At 47.7% G+C, this 14,922-nt stretch overlaps 1 protein-coding gene across 1 annotated transcript; it reads left to right on the top strand.

Moving 5' to 3' along the window:
• Positions 1-1,920: 1,920 nt before the first annotated feature.
• On the top strand, positions 1,921-14,699 carry LOC118964335 (melanoregulin). The gene is made up of 5 exons (XM_036975340.2): positions 1,921-2,180; positions 2,607-2,829; positions 8,763-8,853; positions 11,408-11,580; positions 12,115-14,699. Exons 1-5 carry the CDS (start codon positions 2,101-2,103, stop codon positions 12,196-12,198), a joined length of 651 nt encoding a protein of 216 aa, XP_036831235.2. The 5' UTR covers positions 1,921-2,100; the 3' UTR covers positions 12,199-14,699.
• The last annotated feature ends 223 nt before the right edge of the window (positions 14,700-14,922 follow it).

Raw genomic sequence — 14,922 nt, 5'->3', positions numbered from 1 at the left:
ACTGCCCCCTAGCTGCTAAACTCAGTGAGGCCACTGTCTAAATTAGGATCTCTGGTGTGCTGTGTGGAGCAACACTGCCCCCTGGCTGCTAAACTCAGTGAGGCCACTGTCTAAATTAGGATCTCTGGTGTGCTGTGTGGAGCAACACTGCCCCCTGGCTGCTAAACTCAGTGAGGCCACTGTCTAAATTAGGATCTCTGGTGTGCTGTGTGGAGCAACACTGCCCCCTGGCTGCTAAACTCAGTGAGGCCACTGTCTAAATTAGGATCTCTGGTGTGCTGTGTGGAGCAACACTGCCCCCTGGCTGCTAAACTCAGTGAGGCCACTGTCTAAATTAGGAGCTCTGGTGTGCTGAGTGGAGCAACACTGCCCCTTAGCTGCTAAACTCAGTGAGGCCACTGTCTAAATTAGGATCTCTGGTGTGCTGTGTGGAGCAACACTGCTCCCTGGCTGCTAAACTCAGTGAGGCCACTGTCTAAATTAGGAGCTCTGGTGTGCTGAGTGGAGCAACACTGCCCCCTGGCTGCTAAACTTAGATACTGTACATTATTTAGACGTTACACCTTCATTCTGCCATGACACCACAGGTGAGCCAGGACACTAGCACTGTGCCCCAGAGTGCCATAATGCCATAACACCACAGGTGAGGCAGGAGACTAGCAATGTGCCACAGAGTGCCATAATGCCATGACACCACAGGTGAGCCAGGACACTAGCACTGTGCCCCAGAGTGCCATAATGCCATGACACCACAGATGAGCCAAGACACTAGCACTGTGCCCCAGAGTGCCATAATGCCATGACACCACAGGTGAGCCAGGACACTAGCACTGTGCCATAATACCATGACACCACAGGTGAGCCAGGACACTAGCACTGTGCCCCAGAGTGCCATAATGCCATGACACCACAGATGAGCCAGGACACTAGCACTGTGCCCCAGAGTGGCATAATGCCATGACACCACAGGTGAGCCAGGACACTAGCACTGTGCCCCAGAGTGCCATAATGCCATGACACCACAGGTGAGCCAAGACACTAGCACTGTGCCCCAGAGTGCCATAATGCCATGACACCACAGGTGAGCCAGGACACTAGCACTGTGCCCCAGAGTGCCATAATGCCATGACACCACAGGTGAGCCAGGACACTAGCACTGTGCACCAGAGTGCCATAATGCCATGACACCACAGATGAGCCAAGACACTAGCACTGTGCCCCAGAGTGCCATAATGCCATGACACCACAGGTGAGCCAGGACACTAGCACTGTGCCCCAGAGTGCCATAATGCCATGACACAACAGGTGAGCCAGGACACTAGCACTGTGCCCCAGAGTGCTATAATGCCATGACACCACAGGTGAGCCAGGACACTAGCACTAGGAGTGCCACCTCTGGGTTAGTGTTTTCTTGTTTGCTTATGGCGGAATACAGCTCATTCAATGCTGTCTTAGTGCCAGCCTCAGTCTGTGGTGGTATGTAAACAGCTATGAAAAATACAGTTGAAAACTAGGTAGGTAATGTGGTCTACAGTTTATCATGAGATACTCCACCTCAGGCGAGTAATAGCTGGAGATAGACATGCTTAGCTATTCTGCACCAGCTGAGACCTTGAAGTAGTGGTTTCCCTTGCTCTGCAAGGGCTGCGGCTTTTGTGGAGCGATGGGTAACGATGCTTCGAGGGGTGACTGTTGTTGATGTGTGCAGGGGGTTCGCGCCCGGGTATGGGCGAGGGGACGGTCTATTATACTGTTACATCTACATAGAGCATCTATACATAAGAGTAAACACATGGGAGAGAGGACTCAACAGAGCATTGTCCATCAGTGGCTGAATAAATGTTCCATTCATGGTTTCCAGATACACCGTCACGCTAGGTTAGTCACGCTTCTTGAATGGACTCACGTGCTCAGCGCTCCGCCCCCCAATGGACCATGAAAAACAAGACGCGTGAAGTTTTCAGAGTTGTGTCTGAGATCCGGCTCGCAATGTTGGGAACGTTACATCTTAAAATATTTATTTCGTGGTAAAAACCGGAGGAAAATTGTAAAGATATTCTTCGGGTAATCAGATGTGCTGGATGACAGTTCTTGGGTCTGATGGGGGCGTTGTATAGTTGTTGTTGGCGGAGTTACTGCAATCTTGATGAGAACCTAGATGAGAAGAACGCTATATTACGGTGAGAGTATTATTGTTTTATGAACGATATATTACGTTAAGAGTATTATTGTTTTTTCTAAATTGTAGGCTTTATTAAAACAGCATGATAATCCATTCTAGTCTATTTCATTCAGATCTACAGATTCTTCTGAATGGGAATATATATATATATAGCATAGTCTATTTTTTAAAATCTTGGCACACTGCCTGGAGATATAAACAAGCAGCGTCTGTGAAGCCTCTGTAATCTGGTATGTAGGCTATGTTTAGGAGAATCTCTCAGTCAGCATGTGTTCAGGCTATTTCTTTCCTGAATCACAGCATTGGCATGGCAAGGCAGAGTCAAATTAGTGATATTGGAACTATAAGGGCACCCAGAACCAAATCTGTGACGAGAGAGAGACTACCTCAACATGAACTTGAATGCACCTCTCTGGTCCTCCAGATATGAGACTTCCAAAATGCAGAGCATCAGGACTCAGACCTCCAGAGCCTGCATGTCCAGCCACAGTGACCCAAGCCCGGGTCAGGAGGGCCTGTCTTGGAGGACAGAGGAGCAGGAGTGGATCCCCTGGAGCAGCCCCAGAACCTCCGTGGGAGATGCAGAGTCGGACGGAGAGCTCCAAGCCTTTATCACGATGAGGAACGAGGCAGATACGTACACAGAGGTGAGAGAGACACGACCTGCACCTGAGCTGGGGAAAAGATATTACCCGATACAGAGCTTGGTTAGGGCACAACCTGTCCACTCAGTTACACTGAAGGTGTGGTGGTGTAAAGTACTGAAGTAAAAATACTGTAAAGTACTACTTAAGTAGTTTTCTGGGGGTATCTGTACTTTACTATTTATATTTTGGACAGCTTTTACTTTAACTTCACCTCATTCCTAAAGAAAATAATGTACTTTTTACTCCGTACATTTTCCATGACACCCAAAACTACGCAACTCGTGACAAAGCACAGGAAAATGGTCCATTTCACACACTTATCAACAGAACATGCCTGGTCATCCCTACTGCCTCTGATCTGGAGGACTCACTAAACAGAGAACATCCCTGGTCTTCCCTACTACCTCTGATCTGGAGGACTCACTAAACAGAGAACATCCCTGGCCATCCCTAATGCCGCTTATCTGGAGGACTCACTAAATAGAGAACATCCCTGGTCATCCCTACTGCCTCTGATCTGGAGGACTCACTAAACAGAGAACATCCCTGGTCATCTCTACTGCCTCTGATGGTCAGTCCATATCCTTCTGCCCCCTCTCTGACCTCTGATAGTCAGTCCATATCCTTCCGCCTCCTCTCTGTCCTGATAGTCAGTCCATATCCTTCCGCCCCTTCTGTCCTCTGATAGTCAGTCCATATCCTTCCACCCCTTCTCTGTCCTCTGATAGTCAGTCAGTCCATATCCTTCCACCCCTTCTCTGTCCCCTGATAGTCAGTCCATATCCTTCCCTCCCTTCTCTGTCCTCTGATAGTCAGTCAGTCCATATCCTTCCGCCCCTTCTCTGTCCTCTGATAGTCAGTCCATATCCTTCCCTCCCTTCTCTGTCCTCTGATAGTCAGTCCATATCCTTCCCTCCCTTCTCTGTCCTCTGATAGTCAGTCAGTCCATATCCTTCCGCCCCTTCTGTCCTCTGATAGTCAGTCCATATCCTTCCACCCCTTCTCTGTCCTCTGATAGTCAGTCAGTCCATATCCTTCCCTCCCTTCTCTGTCCTCTGATAGTCAGTCCATATCCTTCTGCACCCTCTCTGTCCTCTGATAGTCAGTCCATATCCTTCCCTCCCTTCTCTGTCCTCTGATAGTCAGTCCACATCCTTCCGCCCCTTCTCTGTCCTTTGATAGTCAGTCAGTCCATATCCTTCTGCCTCCTCTCTGTCCTCTGATAGTCAGTCAGTCCATATCCTTCTGCCTCCTCTCTGTCCTCTGATAGTCAGTCCATATCCTTCCGCACCCTCTCTGACCTCTGATAGTCAGTCAGTCCATATCCTTCCGCCCCTTCTCTGTCCTCTGATAGTCAGTCCATATCCTTCCACCCCTTCTCTGTCCTCTGATAGTCAGTCCATATCCTTCCACCCCTTCTCTGTCCTTTGATAGTCAGTCAGTCCTAATCCTTCTGCCTCCTCTCTGTCCTCTGATAGTCAGTCCATATCCTTCTGCCCCTTGTCTGTCCTCTGATAGTCAGTCCATATCCTTCCACCCCTGACATCACAGAGCTGAACTGTTGGTCACTGCTGACGTCACGGAGCTGAACTGTTGGTCACTGCTGACATCACGGAGCTGGACTGTTGGTCACTGCTGACGTCACTGGGGATTAGAGTCCTACAGAGTCCAGGCTGGGGATTAGAGTCCTACGGAGTCCAGGCTGGGGATTAGAGTCCTACGGAGTCCAGGCTGGGGATTAGAGTCCTACGGAGTCCAGGCTGGGGATTAGAGTCCTACAGAGTCCAGGCTGGGGATTAGAGTCCTACGGAGTCCAGGCTGGGGATTAGAGTCCTACGAAGTCCAGGCTGGGGATTAGAGTCCTACAGAGTCCAGGCTGGGGATTAGAGTCCTACGGAGTCCAGGCTGGGGATTAGAGTCCTACGGAGTCCAGGCTGGGGGTTAGAGTCCTACGGAGTCCAGGCTGGGGATTAGAGTCCTACGGAGTCCAGGCTGGGGATTAGAGTCCTACAGAGTCCAGGCTGGGGATTAGAGTCCTACGGAGTCCAGGCTGGGGATTAGAGTCCTACGAAGTCCAGGCTGGGGATTAGAGTCCTACAGAGTCCAGGCTGGGGATTAGAGTCCTACGGAGTCCAGGCTGGGGATTAGAGTCCTACGGAGTCCAGGCTGGGGATTAGAGTCCTACGGAGTCCAGGCTGGGGATTAGAGTCCTACGGAGTCCAGGCTGGGGATTAGAGTCCTACGGAGTCCAGGCTGGGGATTAGAGTCCTACGGAGTCCAGGCTGGGGATTAGAGTCCTACGGAGTCCAGGCTGGGGATTAGAGTCCTACGGAGTCCAGGCTGGGGATTAGAGTCCTACGGAGTCCAGGCTGGGGATTAGAGTCCTACGGAGTCCAGGCTGGGGATTAGAGTCCTACGGAGTCCAGGCTGGGGATTAGAGTCCTACGGAGTCCAGGCTGGGGATTAGAGTCCTACAGAGTCCAGGCTGGGGATTAGAGTCCTACGGAGTCTAGTCTGGGGATTAGAGTCCTACGGAGTCCAGGCTGGGGATTAGAGTCCTACGGAGTCCAGGCTGGGGATTAGAGTCCTACGGAGTCCAGGCTGGGGATTAGAGTCCTACGGAGTCCAGGCTGGGGATTAGAGTCCTACGGAGTCCAGGCTGGGGATTAGAGTCCTACGGAGTCCAGGCTGGGGATTAGAGTCCTACGGAGTCCAGGCTGGGGATTAGAGTCCTACGGAGTCCAGGCTGGGGATTAGAGTCCTACAGAGTCCAGGCTGGGGATTAAGAATAATTAACCCTCTGAGTTTGAGATATGCGCATGAGCACACACTCAGTTGGGTCTTCTCTGTACATTTCTCACTCTCAGGGCAGCATCATGTTTATACTGACTCACCTCAATTAAATCATTCAATCAGAGATGTCGAACACAGAGTTCTTTCATATAGGGTATTTATGACACTCATGGAGGCTACATGTAGGGCACAATATTGGAGTTTACCAAGGCCTAGAAAGGGGACAATTTTACCTAGGCCTAGAAAGGCGTCCATCTTCCAAGGCCTAGAAGGCGCCCATCTTCCAAGGCCTAGAAGGGGACCATCTTCCAAGGCCTAGAAAGGGGACCATCTTCCAAGGCCTAGAAGGGGACCATCTTCCAAGGCCTAGAAAGGGGACCACCTTACCAGGTTGAGTTAGTCTCAGTGATGGCCTAACCACTTCTCAGATCTGTTTCTGCTGTCTTGCCAACTCCCGTCTATGTTTGGGTCAAATCAAAGCTGGTCCAGACCGGACCAAATCTGAACCAAACATAGACGTGTATGATTGGTTCAGATTGGGCCAAACCGGTCCCAAAACCATCTTCCGTGGTCGTGGAAATCAAGACCAAAACAATACGTCCAAAATGCAGATGTGTCGGTCCGTGCTTACTGGGGTGTAGCCTACAGTTTCGCCTGAAATAGAATTTGAGGAGAATTCCCATCTATGTGGTAGGCCCACCGTTTGTAAAACACCCCAAAAAAGACAGCCGATCTAGACCGGTCTAAAAAAAGACCTCCAGAAGACGTCGGCGTCGGTCCGTGCATACTGGGGTGTATGTCGCCTGCAATGAAATTTTATGAATGCCAAGGCCTAGAAGGCGTCCATATTTTATGTCCCTGCCTTTGACAAAGTGGGTACTGCTCACATAAAAAAAGCCCTCATGCCATTGGTTGAGAGAAGTGTCATTAGTTTTGGGAGGTAGAATTATGAGGTTTTATTTTTTTCACCCCTTTTTCTCCCCAATTTAGTTGGTTCATTCATTAATTTATAATACATAGCTTATTTCTTTTATTTTTAAAATGTTACCCCTTTTTCTCCCCAATTTCATGGTGTCCAATTGTGTTAGTAGCTACTATCTTGTCTCATCGCTACAACTCCCATACGGGCTCGGGAGAGACGAAGGTTGAAAGTCATGCGTCCTCCGATACACAACCCAACCAGCCACACTGCTTCTTAACACAGCACACATCCAACCCGGAAGCCAGCCGCACCAATGTGTCGGAGGAAACACCCGGCCCGCCACACAGGGGTTGCTGGTGCGCGATGAGACAAGGACATCCCTACCGGCCAAGCCCTCCCTAACCTGGACGACGCTAGGCCAATTGTGCGTCGCCCCACGGACCTCCCGGTCGTGGCCGGTTACGACAGAGCCTGGGCGCGAACCCAGAGTCTCTGGTGGCACAGCCGTCCCTTAACCTCTGCGCCACCCGGGAGGCCCATTATTATTATTATGAGGTTTAATGTGTTGTTGGAGACTTGGTCAGTTTAGCTCAGAAAATGCCGCCCTCGTCAGTCTGCCTAAGGAGCGGGCCGGCCCTGAGTCTGAGGCTTGTTGTGGGACTATACTGATTAAGGGTATTTTTATTGGTTGTTTTGTCTGTGTGTTTGTTTGACGTCTTTATGCATCTGTTTGTCTATTTTTTGTAAATTATTATTCCCGTCTGTTGTTTTTAACTTTCTTTTCTTGTGTGATATATTTATATATTTGTGTATTTTTCTTACTGTGTAAAAGCCTCACAAATGAACAATCTCCCGTGACATGTGATCTCTAGAAACTATCAGTGCACGGATTCCTGAAGTGAAAGGATAATCGACATATTAAATAGCGTGGTCAGGTCACTATTGTTGCTGCGGTGGACACAACACTCACTATGTTGAGAATAACAGCACAGGAACATGACTCATTGTGTTAGCGATGCCTTGGGACTGAGATATATCAGCCAGCAGTTGAACTATTAACAACAACTTTACCTCTGCCCCAGATAGCACACCGACACCTCGTCGACGTCGGCCCGATGACATCATACTTGTAGCACAGAGAGCATTTACACATTGGCAAGACGTCGCAGTCGCCCTTCAGCCGTTGTTTGGGACGGTGCCAAATGTCACCCATGTCAAAGATGCTCGACAGACGACATTCACAAAAATACCTTTTTATTTCAGGTCGGATCCAACAGCAAACACTGTTTCACTACACGATTGGAATGACCCTTTACCAAATGAGTGTAAACATCGAATTTGAATAAGATCATTATAGGCTAAATTATACTGGCAATAATAAAACGCTTTATGTTTATGGACCTAAACATGTATTTAAATAATAATAAATTGGTGGTAAACATTTATTTAAGCCTATAAGCCTTCTACAGATCTCTGATAAATGCCCAATCATGACATCGAACATGTTTGAGAGAAGGCAGATATTCAAGCATTGTGACACACAATGACATACAAAGTCTACACTATTCTGCGCTGCTGAGAGACCGCGTGACGGCGATGCCGAGAGACCGCGTGACGGCGATGCCGAGAGACCGCGTGACAGCGATGCCGAGAGACCGCGTGACGGCGATGTTGAGAGACCATGTGACGTCGATGTTGAGAGACCGCGTGACGGCGATGTTGAGAGACCGCGTGACGGCGCTGCCGAACGACCGCGTGACGGCGATGCCGAGAGACCGCGTGACGGCTATGCTGACTGACCGCGTGACGGCGATGCCGAGAGACCGCGTGACGGCGATGCCGAGAGACCGCGTGACGGCGATGCCGAGAGACCTCGTGACGGCGATGCCGAGAGACCGCATGACGGCGATGCCGAGCGACCGTGTGACAGCGATGCTGAGAGACCGCGTGACGGCGATGCCGAGAGACCGCGTGACGGCGATGCCGAGAGACCGCGTGACGGCGATGCCGAGAGACCGCGTGACGGCTATGTTGAGAGACCGTGTGACGGCGATGCTGAGCGACCGCGTGACGGCGATGCCGAGAGACCGGGTGACGTGCAGCGTGCCTGCATTTTGTCCTCCCACACCCTCTCGACGTCGACGAGATGCATGTGTGCTATCTGGGCTGTGTCTCTGTTTAATGTGTGTGTGTGTGTGTGTGTTTGTTTGTTTATCAGGAGTGGGAGAAGCTCAACTATGACATCCATAGTCTGAGGTACACCAAACGAGAGACCAGCAGCCGATGGAAGAAGATTCTAACACAGCTAGGTCAGATCAAGTTTGTAGAGATAATCTCCTCTCTTCAGATTCTAACACAGCTAGGTCAGATAATGTTTGTAGAGATAATCTCCTCTCTTCAGATTCTAACACAGCTAGGTCAGATCAAGTTTGTAGAGATAATCTCCTCTCTTCAGATTCTAACACAGCTAGGTCACATAATGTTTGTAGAGATAATCTCCTCTCTTCAGATTCTAACACAGCTAGGTCACATAATGTTTGTAGAGATAATCTCCTCTCTTCAGATTCTAACACAGCTAGGTCAGATAATGTTTGTAGAGATAATCTCCTCTCTTCAGATTCTAACACAGCTAGGTCAGATCAAGTTTGTAGAGATAATCTCCTCTCTTCAGATTCTAACACAGCTAGGTTAGATAAAGTTTGTAGAGATAATCTCCTCTCTTCAGATTCTAACACAGCTAGGTCACATAATGTTTGTAGAGATAATCTCCTCTCTTCAGATTCTAACACAGCTAGGTCACATAATGTTTGTAGAGATAATCTCCTCTCTTCAGATTCTAACACAGCTAGGTCAGATAATGTTTGTAGAGATAATCTCCTCTCTTCAGATTCTAACACAGCTAGGTCAGATCAAGTTTGTAGAGATAATCTCCTCTCTTCAGATTCTAACACAGCTAGGTTAGATCAAGTTTGTAGAGATAATCTCCTCTCTTCAGATTCTAACACAGCTAGGTCACATAATGTTTGTAGAGATAATCTCCTCTCTTCAGATTCTAACACAGCTAGGTCACATAATGTTTGTAGAGATAATCTCCTCTCTTCAGATTCTAACACAGCTAGGTCACATAATGTTTGTAGAGATAATCTCCTCTCTTCAGATTCTAACACAGCTAGGTCACATAATGTTTGTAGAGATAATCTCCTCTCTTCAGATTCTAACACAGCTAGGTCAGATAATGTTTGTAGAGATAATCTCCTCTCTTCAGATTCTAACACAGCTAGGTCAGATCAAGTTTGTAGAGATAATCTCCTCTCTTCAGATTCTAACACAGCTAGGTCACATAATGTTTGTAGAGATAATCTCCTCTCTTCAGATTCTAACACAGCTAGGTCAGATAATGTTTGTAGAGATAATCTCCTCTCTTCAGATTCTAACACAGCTAGGTCAGATCAAGTTTGTAGAGATAATCTCCTCTCTTCAGATTCTAACACAGCTAGGTCACATAATGTTTGTAGAGATAATCTCCTCTCTTCAGATTCTAACACAGCTAGGTCACATAATGTTTGTAGAGATAATCTCCTCTCTTCAGATTCTAACACAGCTAGGTCAGATAATGTTTGTAGAGATAATCTCCTCTCTTCAGATTCTAACACAGCTAGGTCAGATCAAGTTTGTAGAGATAATCTCCTCTCTTCAGATTCTAACACAGCTAGGTCACACAATGTTTGTAGAGATAATCTCCTCTCTTCAGATTCTAACACAGCTAGGTCACATAATGTTTGTAGAGATAATCTCCTCTCTTCAGATTCTAACACAGCTAGGTCACATAATGTTTGTAGAGATAATCTCCTCTCTTCAGATTCTAACACAGCTAGGTCACATAATGTTTGTAGAGATAATCTCCTCTCTTCAGATTCTAACACAGCTAGGTCACATAATGTTTGTAGAGATAATCTCCTCTCTTCAGATTCTAACACAGCTAGGTCACATAATGTTTGTAGAGATAATCTCCTCTCTTCAGATTCTAACACAGCTAGGTCACATAATGTTTGTAGAGATAATCTCCTCTCTTCAGATTCTAACACAGCTAGGTCACATAATGTTTGTAGAGATAATCTCCTCTCTTCAGATTCTAACACAGCTAGGTCACATAATGTTTGTAGAGATAATCTCCTCTCTTCAGATTCTAACACAGCTAGGTCACATAATGTTTGTAGAGATAATCTCCTCTCTTCAGATTCTAACACAGCTAGGTCAGATAATGTTTGTAGAGATAATCTCCTCTCTTCAAATCTCAATTCCTTAACCTTTTCCTTTCTGCTGCTCTCTATGTACATGGCCTTCAGAAAGTATTCACACATCTTGATTTTTTCCACATTTTGTTGGGTTAAAATGAATTAAGGATTGGACTCTTTTTTCTTTTCGCCTAAAATGTCATACCCAAATCTAACTGCCTGTAGCTCAGGACCTGAAGCAAGGATATGCATATTTCTGATACCATTTGAAAGGACATTACAGAGTATTTTGTGTAGATTGTTGACATAATAAATGACAATTTAAACCCACGTGAATCCGACACAACAAAGATGAGTGAAAGCATCGTTCTTGTCGTGTTCCTTCATTTCAGCCGTCTCAACAAAACACAACAACAGAGCACTGTGCAAAATCAGTCTCCATTTGACATAGATGTATATTAACATTCTGAGGAGCCCAATGCTTGTGTTGTGCACTGGGTCGATGCCTTTTTCCAACCCCTGAACACAATGTTTCAGTTGCAGTATTATTGAGTTGAACATTCAAATTGTTGATTCTATGTGGCGTCTCCGGCCTGGTTGTTTGTACTGGTGCTTGTGTCCCCTATAGGCTACCAGCGTGAGGTTGACTCTCTCCTGACGGTGAACAGACAGCTGTTACAGACAACACTGAGTGAATCTGATAACCTGAACAGAGCCAGACAGCTGTTACAGACCACTCTGGACCACTCTAGTTTGTTCCCACGAGGAGTGGCTAGCACAGACAGATACCTCTTTGTTATGGTACTGCTGTCCTACTGCTACGCACGCACACACACACACACACACACACACACACACACACACACACCTATTTACCAGGAGGGGGGGGGGGGAGTAATCTAATGGACAATAATGAAGGGGAGAAATATTCAAGCTACTAATGTCTACTTGTTGTTTTCTCTCTTCTTTCCTGTCTTCTCCTCCTCCTCCTCCCTCCTCTCTTCTCCTCCTTTCCTCTCTTCTCCACCTCTCCTCCCTCCTCTCCTCTGTTCTCCCCCTCTCCTCTCTTCTCATTCTCTCTTCTCCTCCATCCTCTCTTCTCCTCCTTTCTTCTCTTCTCCACCTCTCCTCCTTCCTCTCCTCTGTTCTCCTCTCTTCTCATTCTCTCTTCTCCGCCTCTCCTCTCTTCTCCTCATTTCCTCTCTTCTCCTCCATCCTCTCTTCTCCACCTCTCCTCCCTCCTCTTCTCCTTCTTTCCTCTCTTCTCCTCTCTTCTCCTCCATTCTCTCCTCTCCTTACTTCTCATGCCTTCTCTCTTCTCTTCTCCTCTACAAGGATCGCTTGGTGTCTCTGGATAGTGCAGAGGATTTCATCAGACTGGCGAAGGAGAAATACCCAAAGAGAGAGAGTTGTGAATGAGAGACAGAATGTAGAGACAGAATGTAGAGACAGAATGGAGAGACAGAATGGAGAGAGTTGTGAATGAGAGACAGAATGTAGAGACAGAATGGAGAGACAGAATGGAGAGAGTTGTGAATGAGAGACAGAATGAAGAGACAGAATGGAGAGAGGGTGTTTTGTGCTCCTCGTTCCGGCACTAGAAGGAATGTGAAGATCACGGACGTCCCTTTATGTAGACACTTTAACTGATTCTAACTGACCTCCTCACATGTTATATTAGAACGTCTAATGTGCCTACACAAGTCATTTTCTACACAAGTTGTTGTATGTGTTTCATAGTGTCAGTATTGTTATGGCAACAACAACAAACATTGTAAAATTGTCTGTAATATTTAACCGTTGTATCAGTCTGAAAGGATACTTCTGATACAGCGTTTTTTTCTTTTTAACAAGAACTAAACATTTTAATTGATTAACTAAATTGATTCTCTCGATGTCTATCAATGTCACCTGAACGGACAGTTCGTGTCACAGCTGCTGGTATATCAATCAAATGTATATATAAAGCCCGTTTCACGTCAGCCGATGTCACAAAGTTCTGTATAGAAACCCAGCCTAAAACCCCAAACACAACAAGCAATGCAGATGGAGAAGCATATCATGTACCGGCATTATCTGACCAGTAGAGGGCGCCATTTGTCCTCATCCACGAGTAGACAACCCAGGCAGTAGGCCAGCAAGACCTCAGGATCACAAAACCTTCACGCCCGGGTCACAAAACCTTCACGTCACGGTCACAAAACCTTCACGTCACGGTCACAAAACCTTCACGTCACGGTCACAAAACCTTCACGCCCGGGTCACAAAACCTTCACGCCCGGGTCACAAAACCTTCACGCCCGGGTCACAAAACCTTCACGTCACGGTCACAAAACCTTCACGCCCGGGTCACAAAACCTTCACGCCCGGGTCACAAAACCTTCACGTCAGGGTCACAAAACCTTCACGCCCGGGTCACAAAACCTTCACGCCCGGGTCACAAAACCTTCACGCCCGGGGTCACAAAACCTTCACGCCCAGGTCACAAAACCTTCACGCCCGGGTCACAAAACCTTCACGCCCGGGGTCACAAAACCTTCACGCCCGGGTCACAAAACCTTCACGCCCGGGTCACAAAACCTTCACGTCTGACCTCCAGCACCTCAGTAGACAGGAAATAGGAGGCTGCTCTCCAGCACCTCAGTAGACAGGAGACAGGAAATAGGAGACTGTTGTCCAGCACATTACAGAGCTATGATGAACTATGAGCTGACCTGTAGGTCCCAGGCAGTGGATGGATTACATTTTTTAGTTTTTCAAGGAAGACCTAGCCACTGTCTGCTGGGGCAGGGGTAGTGGCTGATTGAATGGCTGTTTGCTGGGGCAGTGGCTGGCTGGCTGCCTGGCTGATTGAATGGCTGTCTGCTGGGGCAGTGGCTGGCTGCCTGGCTGATTGAATGGCTGATTGCTGGGGCAGTGGCTGGATGAGAGATGGCTGGCTGGCTGGATGAGAGATGGCTGGCTGGCTGGATGACAGATGGCTGGCTGGCTGGATGACAGATGGCTGGATGACAGATGGATGGCTGGATGACAGATGGCTGGATGGCTGGATGACATATGGCTGGCTGGCTGGATGACAGATGGCTGGATGGCTGGATGACAGATGGCTGGCTGGCTGGATGACAGATGGCTGGATGGATGACAGATGGCTGGCTGGATGCAAGACAGATGGCTGGCTGGATGGATGACAGTTGGCTGGCTGGATGCAAGACAGATGGCTGGATGGATGACAGATGGCTGGCTGGCAGATGGCTGGATGGATGACAGATGGATGGATGGATGACAGATGGCTGGATGGATGACAGATGGCTGGCTGGCTGGATGACAGATGGCTGGCTGGATGACAGATGGCTGGCTGGATGACAGATGGCTGGATGGATGCAAGACAGATGGCTGGATAGATGACAGATGGCTGGATGGATGACAGATGGCTGGCTGGATGACAGATGGCTGGATGGATGACAGATGGCTGGTTGGCTGGATGACAGATGGCTGGCTGGCTGGATGACAGATGGCTGGCTGGATGAAAGATGGCTGGATGGATGACAGATGGCTGGCTGGATGGATGACAGATGGCTGGCTGGATGGATGACAGATGGCTGGCTGGATGACAGATGGCTGGCTGGATGACAGATGGGTGGCTGGATGACAGACGGCTGGCTGGATGACAGATGGCTGGCTGGATGACAGATGGCTGGATGGATGACAGATGGCTGGCTGGCTGGATGACAGATGGCTGGCTGGATGACAGATGGCTGGATGGATGACAGATGGCTGGCTGGCTGGATGACAGATGGCTGGCTGGATGACAGATGGCTGGCTGGATGACAGATGGCTGGATATCTAGCAGTTACAGTATATTTATTACACTGGATGTACAGTGTACTTGATTACTGATAAATAAATATATACATTTATAATTAGTAGATTTTGTTATCTGTTTTTGTACTTATTTACTTATTTATAGGATATAGTGTTTTGTGGTGAGGTTTTCATATAAGCCCTTGGGCTTCCAACCACACCTGCACACCGTTTTCAAAAATGTGTTTTTAATCTGTATTGTTGTCTATCACTTGTTTAATTTGGTTCAAATAAATAATAATATATATATATATATATATAAATATAAGATATGTTAACCTC

Source organism: Oncorhynchus mykiss, chromosome 3, assembly GCF_057628025.1.
Source record: "Oncorhynchus mykiss isolate SJ-2025 chromosome 3, ASM5762802v1, whole genome shotgun sequence".
In the NCBI taxonomy this organism is placed as follows: Eukaryota; Metazoa; Chordata; class Actinopteri; order Salmoniformes; family Salmonidae; genus Oncorhynchus; species Oncorhynchus mykiss.
Note: the sequence above shows the minus strand (reverse complement) of the source record. Positions and strands in the feature narration are given on the sequence as shown.